The sequence below is a fragment of the Capra hircus genome, chromosome 19 (assembly GCF_001704415.2).
Source record: "Capra hircus breed San Clemente chromosome 19, ASM170441v1, whole genome shotgun sequence".
In the NCBI taxonomy this organism is placed as follows: domain Eukaryota; kingdom Metazoa; phylum Chordata; class Mammalia; order Artiodactyla; family Bovidae; genus Capra; species Capra hircus.
The window spans coordinates 47,248,851-47,269,721 of record NC_030826.1 but is presented as its reverse complement, the minus strand read 5'-3'; the positions used below and the strand labels follow the sequence as shown (position 1 = coordinate 47,269,721).

The 20,871-nt window shown below is 36.2% G+C and overlaps 1 protein-coding gene across 4 annotated transcripts in view; it reads right to left on the bottom strand.

Annotated features, from left to right (window-relative positions):
* TANC2 (tetratricopeptide repeat, ankyrin repeat and coiled-coil containing 2) overlaps positions 1–20,871 on the bottom strand; it is a 368,300-nt gene that overhangs the window by 102,743 nt on the left and 244,686 nt on the right. For all 4 annotated transcript variants that reach the window (XM_018065318.1, XM_018065319.1, XM_018065320.1 and 1 more), the window contains one exon: positions 13,130–13,255. In XM_018065318.1, coding sequence (XP_017920807.1) covers positions 13,130–13,255 — 126 coding nt within the window. The remainder of the gene's footprint in view (positions 1–13,129; positions 13,256–20,871) is intronic.

The following is a 20,871-nucleotide window of genomic DNA, read 5'->3' as shown; positions in this document are numbered from 1 at the left end:
GAGAATCCAGTCAGATTCTGACAGACTCCCTTAGCTGAGCAGATGGAACTGAGAATCCAGGGAGACTAAGGCAGTGACAGTTCAAAGGAGAAACAGCTATAAAGTAATAATTCTGGAAACCTCATCAGAGCAGTGACTGACACAAGTGTGAGGATTGAAGAGAGTACCTGCCGCTTACATAGGGCCAGCAATAGTGCCTGTTTCTTCCAGCCATAATGGAGAACCTCACAATGTACAGGACACTGGATATATCCAGGAAGATCTTGACCCAGCAGTACAGAATTATGACACCTGCAAATATTGTTCTGATTCTACTCCAATCGTTAAGGACCAGACCCCAAACTGATTATGCTATTTCCAAATAACTAACGCACATTCCAGAAAAAAGTTGAAGAATACTTATAGGAATACAAAAATATGCAACACCCAATAAGGTAAAATTCATAATGCTTGGCATCCAAGTGAAGATTAACAGGCATGCACATAAGTGGGAAAATATGAACCATAATTAGGAGAAAAACCAATCAATTGAAACTGACCCAGAACTGACACAGATGCTAGAATCAGCAGAGAAAAGTATTAAAAACCATGATTATAACTATATTCAGCATGTTCAAAAGGGACATGGAAGATACAAAAGACCCAAATTGCACTTCTAGAGAAAAAAATCAGAAATGAATAAAACACCTACATGGGATTTGTGACAAATCTGACATTACAAAAGATGAGTAACCTTAAAAACATAGTAATAAAAGCTATGTAAAATTAAATATACAGAGAGGGACTTCTCTGGTGGTCTGGTGATTAAGAATCTGCCTGCCAGTGTAGGAGACATGGGTTTAATCCCTGGTCCAGGAGGATTCTACATGCTTTGGAGCAATTAGGCCTTTGCATCACAACTAATGAACCTGCATTCTAGAGCCTGTGAGCCACAGCTACTGAGCCAGAGTGCCACAACTACTGAGGCCTAAACACCTAGATCCTGTGTTCAACAGTGAGAGGCCACTGCAAGGAGAATCCTGTGTACCACAATGAACAGCAACCCCACTTACCAAAACTAGAGAAAGCCTTCATGCAGCAACAAAGACCCAGTGCAACCAAAAGCAAATAAATAAAATACACAGAGAAAATAGATAAAAAATTTCAAATTATTTAAAAAAATTAAAAAAGCATCAGTGAACAGTGAGACAACTCCAAGTTGTCAAATAATAAGTGTAATTAGAGTCTAGGAAGGTGGGGGACAAAAAATATATTTAAAGAAAAACGGTTATAGAATTTTCAAAATGATAAAAACTATAAATTTCCTGATCAAGGAAACTCAATGAGATTCAAGTGAAGACACATGAAGAAAATGACACCAAGGCAAATCATAGTCAAACTGCTCACAACTAGTAATGAAGAAAAAATCTTGAAAGCAGTCAGAGAATAAAAAGACACATTAAGTACAGAGGAAAAAACATAAGGACGATAGCAGATTTCTTGTCAAAAATAATGCAAATGAAAAGGTAGTAGACCTAAAGCTTTAATTTATGGAAAGAAAAAAAAAACATGTCAATCTAGAATTCTATACCCATTGAAAATATCTTTCAAAAATAACAGTGAAATAAAGATTTTTCATACATATAAAAGCAAAAAAATTAATAATTAGTCACCAGTAGATCCGTAATATAAGAAATGTTAAAAGAAGTCCTTCAGGCAGAATAAATATGACACCAGATAGAAAAATACAAAGAAAGAAATGAAGAGCACCAGAAATGGGAACCATGTGAATTAACATATGAGATTTTTTAAAAAACTGGGGTGGGAGGTGGGTTCATGTTTGGGAACTCATGTACACCCGTGGTGGATTCATGTCAATGTATGGCAAAACCAATACAGTATTGTAAAGTAAAATAAAGTAAAAATAAAAATTAAAAAAAAAAAATAAAAGATAACGACCTTTACATGGGGGGTGGTGGATTATAACATTTAGATAAGTAAACTGTCTCACAATAACATAAAGGCCGGGAGGACAGAAACAAAATTATACTATAGCAAGCAAAACAGTTACCATAACAGGCTTGAGACTGCTACCCTGAGAAAGCCTGCTTGCAAGGCTAGTCCTCACCTGAAGTCTGGGAATGTGGACTTCAAGAGGATTCCCATGATTCCCAGAACTAAAAAGAATGGCTCACTGTGCCTAATTTGTTTGTACAAACAATACTGCTTATGCTGAATGCTTGCTTTCCTTCTGGGAGTCTGGAATTTTGGTATGTTTTAGGCAAGGAGGTCTATATAAAAACTATGGGCACTGAATCTAATGAGCTCTCATGTTCACACATGTCACAACTCATTGTTGGAGAAATCAAATGCATCCTGTGTGACTTTACTGGGAGAGGATACTTCAAAGCTTCTGTCTGGTTTCCTCTGGACTCTGCCCCATGCATCTTTTCCCTTTGCTGATCTTGCTTTGTATCACCTTACTGTAATAAAGCATAACTATGGGAATGACTATATGCTGTGGACTGTGAGTCCTTCTGGTCAGTTAGTGAATCTGGGGGGAGGGCACCCCAAACACAAGTATTATAAATGCCTTGAAAAACCAATCAAGAGAGACCACATTTTTGGCTCATAAAAAATTGTGAATAAATTTAAAAGAATTCATGCTGTTCAAAGTATGGTCTTGACCATAACACAACTAAATTAGGAATCAATAGCAGAAATTTATCTGGAAATTCCTGCAAAATATCAATGAGTTGAAGAAAATATCAAAAAGCAAAACAGTATTCTAAAAGTGAAAATACAAAATCTGTGAACTACAGCTAATGCATTACTAAGTAAAGAAATTTATAGCATTAAAATGCCTATGTTAGGATAGAAGAAAGGTCTATGTCAATGACCTTATCTTTTACCTCAGCAAATTAGAAAATAAAGAAAAAAATCCCAAAGTAAGCAGAAGGAAACAATAAAAATTAGAGTGGAAATAAACAAAATAATAAAAAGAAAAACAACAGAAAAAATTAATGAAAATAAAAATAAAATTACAATAAGCTTAATAAAACTGATAAGCCTCTAAACAGACTAATAAGGAAAGAGAGAAGACGTACAATACCAGTAAGAACAGAATAAAAGATAATGGGCAAAATGACTAAAAAGGGTAAGGGGATACTATGAACAACTTTACACCAATAAATTTCAACAGGTTATATAAAAGAGACACATTTCTTGAAAGATACAAACTAATGAAACCCACTAAAAAGGAAACACATAGCCTGATATCTAATAAAGTAATTGAATTGATAGCTAAAATCTCTCCATAATGAAACCTCCAGACCCTAATGGCTTCATGAATAAATTCTACCAATAATTTAAGGAAGAAATAATATCTATTTTATACAAACTCTTTATAAACCTGAAGAGAGACTACCTTCTCATTACTATGATATTAAAGCCAAAGATATTGCAAGAAAACTAGAAACCAATATATCTCATGAACATAGATGCAAAAAACATATACAAAATTATAGTAAATTGAGGCCAATATAAAAAAAAATACATCATGATCAAGTGGATTTTATACTTGGAATTCAAAGTTGGCTTAACATTTGAAAAATCAATGTAATTTATTACATTAACAAAGTATAAAAGAATACCTTATATGATTATTTCCACATATAGAGAGAAAAACCATTTGACAAAATCCAACACAAAATTCTTGATTAAAAAAAATAATCAAACAACTCTCAGCAAACTAACAAAAGTAGTTTCAATCCAATAAAGTGTATCTATATACAGAGAAAACCCATTAGACAAAATCCAATACAAAATTCTTGATTTAAAAAAAATAATCAAACAACTCTTAGCAAACTAACGAAAGTAGTTTCAATCCAATAAAGTGCATCTATTGAAAACCTAGAGTGAAAAACTGAATGCTGTCTCCCAAAGACCAGAATAAGGCAAGGATTTCTGCTCTCTTTGCTTCTATTTAACATTGTACTAGTTCTAGTCAGAGTAATAAGGCAAGAAAAAGAAAAAGGAAGAAATGAAACTATCTTTATTTGCAAACAACATGGTTATCTATGTAGAAAAGCCTACAGAGTCTATAAAAAAGCCATAAGAAATAACAAGTGAGTTTAGCAAGGTTTCAGGATACAGGAACAACATACAAAAATAAAAAATCAATAGTACTTCTATATAATTGTTGATTAGCAATGGACAATTAGAAATCAGAACAAAAGCAATACTATTTTTAATAGCATAAGAAATATAAAATACTGAAAGATAAATACAACAAAATATTTTCAACATCTGTACAATGACAAAACATTTCTGAGAGAAGGAAGACCTAAATGAATAGAGAGACATATTATGTTCATGGACTGGAACATTCAACATTGATAAAAAGTCAGTTTTCCCCAAATTGATCTACAGATACAATGCAGTCCCTGTCAAAATTCCTGCAGACTTTTTGGGTAGAAATTTACAAGTTTCACATGGAAATACAAAGAACCTAGAAAAGCCCTAAAAATAAATAGTAACAGTGAAGGGTTAACAATCCCAATTTTAAGCTTTATTATCAAGTTATAGTAATCAAGAAGGTGTGCTATTAGCATCAAAATAGACAAAAATTAATGGAACAGAAGTAGTCTAGAAAGAGATCCATACATATACGGATGACTGATTTTTGACAGTACAAAGGTGCAAAAGGAATTCAGTAGAATAGTCTCTGCAACGAAGGATGTTAGAACAAATAGAAATCTATATGCCAAAAAGAAAACCCCAAAACTCTGATACATACAATGTACCACATATAAAATTAACTCAAAATCAATCAATCACCTAAACATAAAACTTAAAATTGTGAAATTTCTAGAAGAAAATATAGGAGAAAGTATTTGTGACTTTTGGTTTGCCAAAGAACTCTTACATACAATGCCAGAACAATCCATCAAAGACAAAAATTCATAAGCTGAACTTCTAAAAACTTCTGTTTCAAAAGATACTGTTAAGAGAATGAAAGAAAACAAGCCATAAACTGGAAAAACACATTTGCAAAGTGGTGGTGGTTGGTTTAGTTGCTAAGTCGTGTCTGACTCTTGTGACCCCATGAACTGTAGCCTGCCAGGCTCCTCTGTCCATGGGATTCTCCAGGCAAGAATATGGAGTGGGTTGCCTTCTCCAGGCATTTCCTTCTCCAGGGGATCTTCTCGACCCAGGGATTGAACCCAGGTCTCCTGCATTGCAGGCAGATTCTTTACTCACTGAGCCACAAGGGAAGTACACATCTGATAAAAGACTGGTATCCAAATTATGTAACAAACTCTCAAAACTCACTAATAAGAAAAGAAACCACCCAATGCAAAAGTAGACTTGATACCTGAACAGACACTTCACTAAAAAAGACATTTGATGGCTAATAATCATATGAGATGATTAACAATAAACACAATGTTGTACAGCAGATTCCTAGAACCTTTTTATCTTGCGTGACTCAAACTTCTCATGCCCACTGAACAGCAACTCCCCATTTTCCATTCCCTGCAGGCCTTGGCAACCACCATCTGGCAATCAGTGTTTATACGCAACTGTTTCCCATTCCTAACACCCCAGTGTACCGAACTAAGTACAATAAGCTATTGCATTGCTATTATTATAGTAAAGATTTTTATATTATATTGTCTCTGATATAAGATAGCATGGTGGTTAAGAGCACAGGCTCCAGAGTCTACCAGATATGAAATGAATCCTCATACTGCCAATGACTAGACATTGTAAATCTAAGCAAGCTATAAACCTCCCTAAGTCCCAGTTTCTTTACTACTACCACTTGCATCAAAGAGTTATGAGGATTAAATAACATGTTTAAAACTCTTAGCACTGTGTCTGTAAAGAATAAGAACCCCAATAAATGTAAGCTATCATTTGTTATCTATTTAAAAGTTTCCTATTCTCAGCATTTGTCTTAGTGTTTTGGGAAGTCTATTGTATTCTATTAATGTGAGGATAAAAAAGGTAAAAGGCTTAGTTTACTCTGGGAAATAATACTCTGGGTCTTTAAATAACTTGAATATTAAATTTCAGCTTTCAGACATTGGTCTTATAGAAGAACATTTGCTGAGAAAAACTTTGAAGTCATTTCTGAGTGGAATTTTCAGGAAGGGAACAATGATCTTTGAAAAACAGTTAAAGAAATAGGGAAAATCCAACTCTCCCTAATGTTGCCACTTTTTACATGTTTCTTCACATTTAATACTTCAAAATGTAGGAAAAATATAAAAACAGTAAAGATTTTAAAATGTGAAACATCTGATAAAAAGTATATAACTATATCAACATTGTTTTTCGTAATTAGATTGTTGGTCTTGAAGGTGAGATTTTTACTGGAGAATCAGAACTGACTAATTACTTGAAATTTAAGATTAAACATTTTTAGACTGAACACTCAGTGATGAAATAGCTATGATCCTACAAAGGAAATTCTCCAGTGCTATATTTTATTAGTATCTGGGGAAGTTATTCCATAAAAAATATTTTATTACATACTGCAAGGTTGGAACGCTTAAGATCATTTTACTGAATCAAAAATGTTTTACAAAGTGTTACCTGAATAAATTTCCTGGCATTATGGTAACTTTAATAAGATTTAGTCACTTTTGGAGAAAATAAATAGAAGGATTAACTGGGAAGCTATTCTTTAAATCTAATTTAGATCAAAATATGAAAATGGCTTAATGGTTATTTATTTTTCTTTATTGCATTAAGGCATTTAAAAATATTTTCAGTGACTTATTCCTGCAGAATTAATTATCATGATTACAATTTCTTTCATGTTACTCCACAGCCTTTCTTTAAGTAGTGTGTTATTTACTGCAAGAGGTTGATCCATGCCTGTTAGAAGATTAAATGGTTTATAGACTCTTCTCTCTCTCAAAGGTTATTCTTTCTTTTCAGGTCTTTCTGGGGGAACTTTGGTGTATATTAGCCACTGTTCATGCTTTCAAATTTTAAGATAAAACTTACCAACTAAAGCTGGTTTACATAAAAACCAGACCAGTGGGCCTGTCTGTAGCTACTTTAACAAGTAGTGATCCATTTGAAAAAATCAATGTATGGCAAAACCAATACAGTGTAAAGCAAAATAAAGTAAAAATAAAAATTAAAAAAAAAATAAAGGCAAAAAAAAAAAAATTAGTTTGACTACTCCAAAAAGTATAAATCCTTTTCTAACAGACATTCAAAGACATCCAGTTTGAGCACTGCATTTTCAAATTTTAGGGTACTATGCCAAAGAGCTGGCTAGGGGTGAGAGCATCACCTCATAAACCAAAACCTACAACCTACTTGAATATTTATACATAGGCAGTTATGCGCATGCAACTTTATTTCTGGATTTTCAATTTACCTAAAAAGAAAGAAATTTAATCTTGTAAAAACAAAACAATGAACAATGAGACAGAAAAGACTGATGGAAATATCCCCTTGTAAATGTGAGAGCAAGCCAGGCAATGATGAAGATGACTAAGCAACCTCAGGGATGTGTGACTCAGTGGTTTAATGCAAGCTGATTAGCTTCATGACATACATCTTAGTCATCTTTAGAAAGGATTCATTGTTTTGGAAAAGGAAGGGACTCATAAATGGCATGAAGCACTGATTTTATTTGATAAAATTCAATTATTTGCTTTGACAAAGCCAAGTTAACTGTGGCAGGGTCAATTTCACATCAGTTCTGCCAGTGAGTAAAGACTATCACTTGCATATACGCCCCTCCAACCTGGTATCTATTAAAGTGGCTATTACCTAAATCCAATGCCTGTGAATGGCCATTTATGTAATGGGATTTAGTAAAAGTCCTAAGGAAACCAACACGTATCGAGAAATGAAACTTTAATAAGGAGTGTATAATCTCTTTAAGCACAACAGCGTGATTATGGTTTCATATCAGGTAGGTTCCAGCATCTTATCATTAATAATCTGTTATTAATTTACCCCAAGTAGCTACCACTATTCAAAGTCATTATGCTATGGTATGCTCTGTGTATTTTAACGCCCCGATTCCATTTATATATTCCGTCATAAGATTTACAATATTTATGCATAAAAACCAACACCCTCTTCTTTCCTTTTACTGGACAGCAAACTTAGTTACCGTCTTTTTCTGGGTAAAAAAAGATTTCATTAGGATGGTCAGAAAGAGTGAGAAGTTTCAGGTCTAGCATGAAACTCCACATTTACACAGTGTGATTAAATTAAAAGTGGACCCTCAAAACAATTTTTAAGACTTGAGTTAAACACTTGAAGGTTTCAAATTAGTATCTGTCAAGGACAGTCAGGCTTTGGGACCCAAAAGGCACCTGCAGTAGGTTAGTCAGCTGTATCCTCTGCACTGGGACACAATCTACTGTAACTCTTTTGTCATTAGAGTTCAAGCTTTTGGATGGTTGCCAGCTAGGAAACTACTCACTTGCTGAACTAAGACTCTGACCAGTGCACTCATGTGACCTCCTTCTCATTGTTGGGCTGGGTCTCTGGAAACATAAATTTCACTAGAACAGTTGTTCAAAACAGCTGTCTTGAGAAAGTGAAGAAAAAAAAGTTGTTTTTTTTTTTTTTTTTTTAACTAATGAAGCAAATGTTAATACTAATGCCCAACTTGAAGATCCAAACTGTAGCTCATGGATTATCCCAGCAACTTTTGCTTCAAGCAGTCAAAAGACTATTATTATGGTCAAACAACTGCAGTTATTATTAAGGTAACTGCTAAATGAACTATGCCTATACTATTAAACCATGTCCATGAATAACTTCTAACCAACTCTCAAACTACACTTTCCCACATTTCTGCAAACAGGCTGTGTGATCCTTAAAGGTATAAAACTAATTGTCAATGACAATAGTATCCTCTAAATTCGTTTTTCTTAAGGTGTGATCTTGGAACCCCTGAGGCTTCTCAAGAAGCTTTTAGGGGTCCACAAAGCCAAAACTATTTTCATAATACTAAGAGGTTATTTGCCTTTTTTCACTCTCATTCTCTCACAAGGGTCGGGTGGAATTTTTCAGAGCTTACATGATGTTAACATACAATGGGTCTATTAAAAAAAGAAAAGAGCAGGTATTTTAACAATTTCTCAGCTTTAATTTATAATATGGCAAATATCAATTGATATAACTCACATAACACAAATGTTGTAGGGTCCTCAATAATTTAAGTGTGTAAAGAGTTCCTGGGACCAAAAAGTTTGAGAATCTCTGCTCTAAACAAACTAGTATGGGACTGCCTGTATGAAGTGTCCAATGATTGCCACCTCTTCATATATTCAAGGGATTTTGTTTCAGATAATCTCTATCCTTGAAATCTGTCCGTAAATTTAATACCTACTGGATATACTACATTGCACATGACCATTAACTACCTTCTGTGAAGATGCAGGTTCATTTAAAACCAGAACTGTAATTAAAAACTATCTAACAGTACTTGTTTGAGTTATACTTTAAAATATAGAAAGATGTATCTCTAATGCAGAAAGATATATCTTAATGTACACTAAAAAAGGTCTTCAATCACTTTATTACTTTTTGGGGGTAAAGCTGCTTTACTTCGATCATAACCAGAGTTAGGGATATAAAACTGAAATACAACTGCAATTTGTATGTTCCTTTAAATAAAATTAGAAAATGTGATGTGACATGTTTTTTTAAAAATTATGCCAGGAAAACAATATGATTCTGTTTCTATAATAAAATGTAATGTTTTAGATATAACAATCACAAAGTATAAAGGCTTGTGGAGAAGGCAATGGCACCCCACTCCAGTACTCTTGCCTGGAAAATCCCATGACAGAGGAGCCTGGTAGGCTGTAGTCCATGGGGTCGCTAAGAGTCAGACATGACTGAGTGACTTCACTTTCACTTTTCACTTTCATGCATTGGAGAAGGAAATGGCAACCCACTCCAGTGTTCCTCCAGTGTCCTGGAGAATCCCAAGGACGGGGGAGCCTGGTGGGCTGCCGTCTATGGGGCTGCACAGAGTTGGACACGACTGAAGTGACTTAGCAGCAGCCAAACAGGTCTACAGAAACAAGGAAGTCTGTTCTCGTTTACTTTCCTTTCTTGTCAATGTCTAAGCTACAGAGTTCATTTGTAAACAGTAATCAGGATAACATGTTTTTGAGGGAAGGTTATTTTCTACGGCCTCAAAGTTCTAAATTAACATAAACTAATTTTAGAAGACAAAATACTTCTTAGCAAACACTCATCTCATGGATTACTGCACTCATCTGGATGACATGTTCCAACCTTTGACTGCTAAAACGTGAAAGAAAAGACAACTTTAAGGAACTGAAACACTAACATCATAATATCGCAGCATCTTCATCAATGGATGTCTTGCTGATCCTGTTAACTACACCAACTGTCTCACTGTATCTCACTGTGCACACTGTTCACTGAGCCCAGGGTAGGCAAGGTGGGAGCAGGGAAGCTGGAAGAAAACTCAAGGAGTCCTCGGAACTGCAAACATGTTTATTCTCTCCTGAGTGGCGCGGCAGCTGTGGCGGCAGACAATGCTGTATTCTCTCCTCTTGTGGTTGACCCAGCGGACATAGCCATAATGCAGCCTCACCACCATAATGCAGCCGCAAAGACTTTTTCAGGTGGAGCTTATATTTCCTTACAGAACATACGCAGCCTGTGGTCAAGCAAGTACCTTGTGATGTGCATGTGCAATGTTATAAGTGATCTTGCTGCTAAGCCGCTAAGTCGCTTCAGTTGTGTCAGACGCTGTGCGACCCCATAGACGGCAGCCCACCGGGCTCCCTCGTCCCTGGGATTGTCCAGGCAAGAGTACTGGAGTGGGGTGACCTTAGCTGTTACATAATCATTATTTACGAAATGTGGGGCGAGAGCGAGAGGTTGTGGGGCGAGGGAGACCGACCACGCCATCTTGGCTGATTTGCTCTTTCCCTACAATGGACACCTCATGCGAAGAGTTGACTCACTGGAAAAGACTGATGCTGGGAGGGATTGGGGGCAGGAGAAGGGGACGACAGAGGATGAGATGGCTGGATGGCATCACTGACTCGATGGACATGAGTTTGAGTGAACTCCGGGAGTTGGTGATGGACAGGAAGGCCTGGTGTGCTGCAATTCATGGGGTCGCAAAGAGTCGGACACGATTGAGTGACTGAACTGAACTGAACAATGGACAAACTCCATCTTTAAGTATGAATGTAAACAATAAGCTGAAACCCTATCTGCAAGGGACAGGATATTAGTTTTGTGAGGAGTGCATTATTCAGGTGGAGAGCTTCCTAAAGATTTAGGTACGCTTTGGAAAAAATCTTTGGATGCAGTTTAGGCTGCAGCTCGGTGAAATGGAAAAGATTTTTGTTGTATTCTTTACACAGCTGATATCTATGTGTAAACATCAAACTCACCAGAGTGTATTTGTCAAACATCTTACTAAATCTTTAGATACTAAAAGCAGACATGTGCCATCAAGTATCAGTGGAGCCCAACATGAAGAGGTCTCAAAAACACACAGTTGAACCATCTGAAAAACAGATAGCCAGTGGGAAGCTGCTGTATAGCACAGAGAACTCAGCTCAGTGCTCCTGATGACCTAGAGGAATGGGATGGGGAAGGTAGTAGGGAGGCTCTAGAGGGAGGGTATATATGTATAAGTACAGCTGATGCACCTTGTTTTACAGCAGAAACTAACACAATGTTGTAAAGCAATTATCCTCCAATTAAAAAATATTTTTAAAATACACTACCAAAAACCAAACAGCTATATTATACAAAAAAGACACGTCATTAATTTTGTTTTTGATGTAGTGTCAAATCCATTATTTAATGACTAGCAAAGCAGAAAATATTATCAACAACATCAGTATGTTTTTCAGAATGTGATGCAAGGTTATGCCAATGTGGTAGATTTCCATTCAAATCTTGGATAAGATTAACAGTTATAGTCAATCTTCTTTATTATAGCCACGCATTTTGGCCTTGGCACAAATAATTTATTTGGTCTTTGATTAAATTTATTTAGGCTTTGGACATAATCTACCAGCATCAAAATAGTACTCGACATAATTCCACTTTCTGGGATAAGCAACTAGTATGTGGCTAACTGAAGATATGATGAAAAGCAGGATGGACAGGATTGGGAACTAAAACCATGAATGAGGGTATCAACTCACCACTGTTGATGACAGGTATGGTACCTGTAGCAACACAACCAATTACTTCACGCTCATAGTTGCCTAGCCATCAATGAAAAACCATCAGCATAATGATTTCCACAATGGACAGTAGGCATGTGTTTTTTGAGTCCCTTCTTGTGTGAACTATGCATATGGTGCTACACAGATTAGAGCGGGGCATGGGACGGGGTGAGGAGAACACAGCAAAGATGAAGACAGTCTAAAGATAAAATAAGCTGCACCCGATGTAGTAGAGCTATGGATTTCTAGATACGAGAAAAAGCAAGACCATTTGTTAAAGACGATCACAGACTGGTAGTGCAAATAAGAGGCACAAGCAGAGATACCAATAACAGGCTTCTCAACTAGACTGTGGTTTTAACAAAATGAAAGTCTTCAAAAAGATCAGGTGCCTGACTGAAGAAGCACAAAGAGCCTAAAGGAGGTATCTGAGTGGGAAAGGATAAATTGTTTACATGCTGCCAGAACAGGACTAGGGGCACTAAAATTCTAAGAAAATATTTTATTTAACTAGAAATGGCCACTAGACTATAAATGAGATGCGTTCTTTAATGAAACACATAATTATCAGCATCAAATTCACCTGAAATAGGGTGAGGGCTGAAATTGATCAATAATTACTTCTAAGATCCAAGACCTTAAAAGCCTTTCCCCATCAACTCCAGCCCTTTCTTCTTGTTTTCTTTCAGAATTTCAAGGAATCAATGCTTCCAACTGTTGGTAATCCCACTGTCTTTCTATGATGATTACAACATATTTGTGTTCATCTTTCTCTCTAGATACAGAAGAAGTGAACTGGTGACATGCTCACATCTTAAGGGAGGCTTACATAAGTGTGAAAATTGGAACTAAAGGAACTTTTTGCCTACCGCCCATTTCCATTTTCCCCTGGGTATCCCCATGCAATGCCCTTCTGTGGTTCTAACCTCTTAAATCCTGCTGCGTGCGAGCACCCGCCATGCTCTGTCTTGGCATTCGAAGAGAAGTTCTCAAAGGCGTATGTCTCTGTTCATCCAGGTAAGCGAGGTCCTCCAAGTGGGCAGAGCTTGTGGCTGATAAGACAGAAGCGCTTAGTCAGAAGACAGAAATTTAGAAAACTTTCAGTTAGTCTGTATCTCCAAACTTTGGAATGAGAGCAGACGCTTTACCAATTTGCTCAACTCAAAGTCCTCATCAATGTCTGAAACACGGGCTGGAGAAACATGTCAAGAGTTGTCCGCAGCTCCTCCTTCACTATGAAATGCCTGAGTTTATGGAGAATACTTCCAACAGGCTGGCAAACACACTACCTGACAGCACAGATGATTAGTGTTTGCTTCTTTTGGGTCACAAACCCATTTGTGTAAACACCATCAGTGGAGAAATCTGTTCCAAATTATATTAAGCTGTAAAAGAATCATGAAATTCTATCTTCGACATTTTCCCTTCATGGTAAAGAATGAAATATGAAAACAATTTTTACATGTGTGTATATGTATGTATATAATGGAAAGGTGGACACCTGGGACAATGAACAGAACTGCACATACTGGGCTGGCCAAAAAAGTTCATTCAGGTTTCCCCCCCTGCCCCCACCCCGTAAGATGTTATGGAAATGTTACGATTTAGGGAACTGCCAATGTCCACGAATTCCAAAAAACATGTTGTTGCTCTCTGAAGATAATCAAGTAGTAATGGCTTCCCACTGCATCTGTAACTCTTTTAACCCCTAACCTAGCCACAAAAGAGAGAAAATGGTAGAAGAGGGTGGGAATGTATTGCCACTGCTATATACTGAGAGTTGGGTCCACTCACAATGAAGAGAAAAGTGAAGAAATCAAGAATCTGGAAGTACTGAAGACAAAAAAGTTTTTAACAAAAAAAGAAAAAAAAAAACCCACCAAACCTCTGTCAGAAAATGGTTGTTTAGGACTTCCCCGGTGGCCCAGTGGTTAAGAATTTGCCTGCCAAGGCGGGCGACACGGGGACACTCCCCAGTCTGGGAAGACCCCACAGGCCATGGAGCCACGAAGCCTGTGCACCACAACTGTCGAGCCTGTGCTCCAGAGCCCGGTAGCGGCAACTACTGGAGCCTCTGTGCCCCCGAGTCAGTGCTGAGCAGCAAGAAAGCCCCTGCTCACCACAGCCCACATAGCAGCAAAGGCCCAGCACAGCCTAAATAAAGAAAATTGTAAAAAAAAAAAAAATGTTTCAAATAACTGTTAATTCAATCTGTTGCCAACTATGTAGGGTGCGCTGGGGGTTAGTTCAGTAATTCCACGACAATGATTTACTGAGAGCCTTCTATGCGCCAGGTTTTGTTCTCACTGGCTTTGTTGCCAGTCTGCCTCTGTGACTGTTTCATAGAGAGTGGGTGAGAGGAAGCACACTGAGATCCCTCCTGACTGCTGAGTTGCAATGAAGCATTGTCCACATCCCCAAACAAGGTAGGACACAAACAACAAGAAAGTGGGTTACGAAAAGTGGCACAAAGAGAGCTACAAAGTGTTCCATCAGCTGAAAAAAAGAAAAGATGGAGAAAATCGAAGAGAGGGCGAGGAAGAGAGAAAAGAATGCACAACCAAGGGCAAGAGACATTTATCCCCTTCACTCTTCAATTACTGCAACTGTTTTATTTACCTGGATCTACTGGAAATTCAGACAAAAGGAATTTATCTAAATTACACGTACAGTTTTTAAAAAGAAATAAAAGCCTCTGAAAGTTAGTCCAAGGAACTCGAATCAAGAAAGGGAAGACAAAGACCACATTACATACCAGGGGGAGGAAGAGGATATCAGAAGAATAAAAAATAACCTTGACTTATGCATTCTGAAAACCAAACTATCCAGAATAGATAACTATCTAATCTCTTATTTAAAAATACCAGGGACAATGACACTACCCCGACTGGGATGCTAACACACTAAAATGATTTGACATGTTTTAATAAAAAGAGAATGTGTATCTCATTGATAGTAGGCAGAATGGTAATAGAAACACACAACATGAAGTATAGCAAAAAGTTTTGTTAAAAACATAAAATCTCTTTTTATGCATTATATCCATTTATGAATCTTTTAAACTACGGGAGATCTATACAGGGAGTATAGATTTAAACTAAGTAACAGTTCCATAATCCATTTTAATTACTTTGTATTAAAAAAAATCTTTTGGCATAGCTTTTGTTTTACATGTTCAATTTCTTAAATTCACTGATGAGTTATTGGCAGCTTTTGTAAAATATAAATGTTTAGTGTGAACTTAACAAGTTTTATTAAACTAAGCTTTACCTCAGTAATTCCTAGAAAATAAATATCAGTTGTTCTATTGCTTTTTTTTTTTTCACAAAACAAAAAATGCAGTAAAACACATTGAGCACATTTCTCAATTCAGACAGAAGACATTAGAAGAAAAAGAAAAAATACTGTAATCACTGAACTGAATAACAGTTCATTCCTTTACAAGTCCAAATACTCACAGGCAAATTGAACTAAGGAAAAGCAGAGATATTCAATATTAAGCACAATAGCTCTGAAGTCCTGATCCAGGGCTGAGATCTTGAAACCAATGGGAAACTATTGTTTTAATCTGGACTGCAACTGAGTTATGGTTACCAAAGTCTATTAAGGAAATCAGTTCTTAAATATTCACTGGAAGGACTGATGTTGAAGCTGAAACTCCAATAACAAGCTGAAACACAAGCAACAAGAAAAGATGATCTGATCTGAACAGCTAACTCACTTGAAAAGACCCTGATGCTGGGAAAGATTGAAGGGAGGAGGAGATGGGGACAACAGAGGATGAGATGGTTGGATGGCATCACCGACTCAATGGACATGAGTGTGAATAAACTTGGAGTTGGTGACAGACAGGGAGGCCTGGCATGCTGCAGTCCATAGGGTTGCAAAGAATCGGACACAATTGAGCGACTGAAGTAAACTGACTGAAGTCTATTAAAACATTCAATGCTTTTCTTATTTTAGCAATTAATATCTTTTTTTTTTTTTTGGCTGGCCTCTGAATCTATCACTGTTTGATCAAATAATCCAAAATAATTTCTTTACTGTCTTTTTTCCTTACTATTCTCCTTAGTCTTACTTTGTTTCTTTTTGCTAAATCATCTTCAAAATTCTTGTCCTTCAAATACAGTATTTAGAGGCATGTGAGACAAATACTGGGAAGATCAGCCAGGAGACTGTGCGCTGTGGCCCTTGTTTCACTAACTGTACAGAGCTATACTCTTCGGCACAGTCACATTAATCTTTTCCATTTGCAAGCCACTTTCTGAGAAAAAGTCTGTCATACATTGTCAAATATCTCACTTATTGTCAGAACTTGCTCAGGCTACCCTTTTTCTGCTTTCTTGATAGCTGCCTTAGTCAGAATTAACTGCTTCTCCCTTTCAGCAATCACACACATATATGGCTAATTAGAACTTGTGTTATTCAGCTTATTGTTTACATGTCTGTCTTCTCTTACTAGATTATAGTGAGTTCCTGAGGATAAGAAGGCAATGTCTGATTCATCGTTGCTAACTCCATTTCTAAATTCAGAGCCCTGCAATAATGCTCCATACAGAACTAAATTCCAGGCTAGTCCTACTCAGATTTAGAGACCTGTCTGGCTCTGTCCTCGCCTCCTTCACTGCTCTGCTTAATGTTGAGCAGACATCACTATGCTAACATGCTTGGTTGGCTCCAATGACATTCATACTATCTTCCTTCAGGTACTGCTGACCTTTTCCTTTTTTCTAGAACATGTATCACTTTCGATTGTACTATATAAATTACTTATTTATGTTTATTTTACTTTCCCTGGTGAGAATGCAAGTTCCATGAAGGTGAGAATCTTTGTTTTGTTTACTGATAATTCTCAAGTGCTTTGAAGAGTGCCTGGCATATATAAGCGCTAGTCTACTGACTAAATGATTGTGTTTAACAGACATATTTGCATTTTGGCTATATTTAAACAATCAATGAATAACAGATTCGGCTTTGTCTCCCTGGGTTATCTGAAAGCTAAGGATGAAGGAGGTTGGCAGCAACAGTACCTTGCACACCATCATTCTACATGAACACTGGTGATAAATTTATGGGGACATACATATGCCCACTTCATAGTGCCACTTTTACTGTGAAATCGTCCTGGTGATTTCTTTCAAGATAATTTTGTCAAATTAAATTAGTACTATAATATGTAATGAACAAATACAGATACAAATATAATTAGTTTTTTTGGTTTTTAACTGGAGGGATAATTGCTTTACAATATTGTGCTGGTTTCTGCTGTATAACTGTGAATTAGCTATAAGTATACATGTTCCCTCCCTCTTGAGCCTCCCTCAAACCCCCTCCTCCCACCACCCCATCCCTCCAGGTTGTCAGAGGGCACGGAGCTAAGCTCCCTGTGTCATACAGCAGCTTCCCATTAGCTATCTATATTACACATGGTAGTGTATATATGTCGATGCTTTAAAAAAGAAGATAATTAGATTAGCTGAAGTGAACTGACAAAAGAAGAAAAACAAATCAACAATAAAAAATTTTATGTAAAGAGAAAATGCTTTTAGAAAGTAAGCCCATAAAATCTATGTCACTAAAAGGAAGGCCTTGTTTTCAGAGAAGGAAGAGGGAAGTGGAAAAGGGAGCATATATTTTCCTAGGATTTCATCAGATTGGAACAGCTGACTCACTGACAGAACAATTAACTGACATACTTCTTGAATTTAATACACAAATGGGCAGGAAAAAAATCCAGCAGACAACATTTGGTACAAGACATTCCAGAGGCTACTCTCTGTTATAGGGTTTGGAATCAGTTTAAAGCGTTTCTTCTTATATCAGTTGCCACTCACACAAACGGATTTTCATAACGTACCTGCTGTTCTGGCTGACCTGAGTGGGGGGCCTGGAATGATACTGTATGTTTGCTACAGCCTGGGCAAGAAGCCACTCTGCTGTCCCAACACTACTGATTCATAAAGCCAACATTCTGACTGTGGAAAAGCCTGTTTCTGATTTTTTTTCCTTTCTTTTTTTTGGGTAAAAATCTTTATTACAGTTTCTGATTGAAAACGAAAGTGTTAGTGACTCAGTTGTGTCCAACCCTGCAACCCCATGAACTGCAGCCTGCCAGACTCCTCTCTCCATGGAATTCTCCAGGCATGAATACTGGAACGGGTAACCATTCTTTTCTCTGGGGGTCTTCCCGACTCAGGGATTGAACCCTGGTCTCCTGTGTTGCAGGCGGATTCTCTACCATCTGAGCCACCAGTTTCTGACTGGATTCATTTAAATTCCCCAGATTCCCATTTTGCATTTACCTGATTTTTAAGATCCTTTCCTTAGGAAAATGTACAGCTCCAAACATCAAGAAGTTGATGGTGAGAGTTTATATTTTAACTGACTTCTGTTGTTGGATGTTTCCATGGTACTCTTTTATTTTCACACAAAGCACTGAGGACAGCTGTTTTAAGTGAACATTTCCTGCTTCCCATATCCCTCCAATTCAATGCCAATCTCATTTTAAGACATCAAGGATGACCACAGACAGCCTACTCTGATAATTTCTGCCATGCAACCACAAATCCACAAGAGTTCTTTACCTCCTTCCAACACAACAAGTTTAAAAATAAATGTTAATAGCGATTTACATTTTGAAAACAATAAAAGATAGTTTTTATTTTTTCCTATTTTAGAATTTTAATTTAAAGTAGCATAAATATCTAAATTTATATTTAGAAAACTGAGTTGTTCCAGGGAAAACCCAAGCCTTAATGCTAGACTGTCAAAACTCACCTTTTATCACTTCATTATTCAAGTTAAAAGTTTTTGTTTTCACTAAATAGTACTATCTTCATATGTGGCATATGAAACTTTTAATTGGTACATTAACTTTAGACTTCAATTGTTTAAGAATCTTTATGTTTCTAAAAGTACATAGCTAAATCTAATTGAGCAATATATTTATTTAATCAGACCTATTTTAGTAATTAATAAAAATGACATGATTACTCAAAAAATTTTATTACCTATATTTCTTCAATTTATTTTGTAATGATTTGAAAATCTCCAAAAATATTTTTTTAAAAAATCACCATAAACATTAAAAAAATTTTTTATTGTGTCATCAAGGACATTCTTCAAGTGGTTTATCTGTCTTTTTCTTTTTAAAACTGTGAGTGGCTATGGCTTTTGTTTTTAAAATATTTTTTACTTAAAAAAATGTGGGATCTTAGTTTTCCTCCCAGGGATTAAACCCGTGTCCCCTGCATTGAAGCACGGAGTCGTAACCATCCGACTCCAGGAAAGTCCCACCACAAGCATTTTATACATGCTGACTCTATTCCCTGCAAATAAAAGTGTTATAAAAGCCATAAATCCTTTCCAACTCCTTTCAAATTCAAGAATCTTATGAATAACAGTTTTATTCTTTAGAGTTCAATCCTGCATTAGCCTCAAATAATTCCTTGACAATTTCCTGGTTCTGACAGATGTGGTCCTATAGAGATGCCATAAAGCTCAGGCTAAAGAGGATGTTTCGCTTCCTGAGGCGAGGAGAAGTCTGTAACACAGCAAGGACTGATCAAACAATTAATCCCCTAGGTTTTTTTAAAGTGATGTAAATGGTATTTTCATATCATTATTCATCATTAATTAACCTCTGAAATAAATAATTAAATCAGTCATACTGAGATAAAGTTTAAAAAAGAAGGGAAATTTATTTATTTATTTTTTATTTATTTTTTTTGTAAATTATTGTCTATTTATTGTATCAAATTTATTTTTGTCTTCAACACAACCACTAATTACTTAACTATAATCAACATTTTTTTTCTGATTTATGTTCCATTGTAATTAATTTTACAGTGCACATAATTTGAATATATCTTCATCAGAATATTAATTAAAGTGTAATTATTTTCAAAATATATATTATTTGAATGCATTTGCTTCAGAAAGGAAAAGGAAATGGCAACCCACTCCAGTGTTCTTGCCTGGAGAATCCCAGGGACAGAGGAGCCTGGTGGGCTGCCGTCTATGGGATCACACAGAGTCGGACACGACTGAAGTGACTTAGCAGTAGCAGCAGCTTCAGAAATATAAACTGAATAGGATGTAAAATATTAAAATTATTTTTCATGGGACTCTTCCCTAAAATACACAATATTATCTTATAAAATTAAAATATAGACTTCAAGTTAAAATTATAAAAAATAAAAAAACTGAATCTAAAATTATATAAGCTAACATTTAAAAATTTGATTAATTAAATACAAGATAAAACTCTTCACCATTATCATGTTTAGTGACCACCTAGTTGACAAAGTAAAGAGTACTGTACTTCAATGCATATCAGATTTTGACATAGATAGGTACATAGATAATAGTTTTAAATAGGTATGCAAGTTTAAGTGTGATGTTGGTATTTTAATATTACAGAATGTTTCTCAGCTGTCAAGCAAAACTCTGGTGAATACTGCACTGATTCGTACACATTTGGATCACAAATTGTGGGTTGCCATTCCCTTCTCCAGAGGATCTTCCTGACCCAGGGATCGAACCTGGGTTTCTCGCATTGCAGGCAGATTCTTTACCATCTGAGCCAAAGATTTTAAAATTTAAAAAATAAAACAAAACAAAACAAAACAAAAAAAACAAAAACAAAATATATATGAATCAGTGCAAC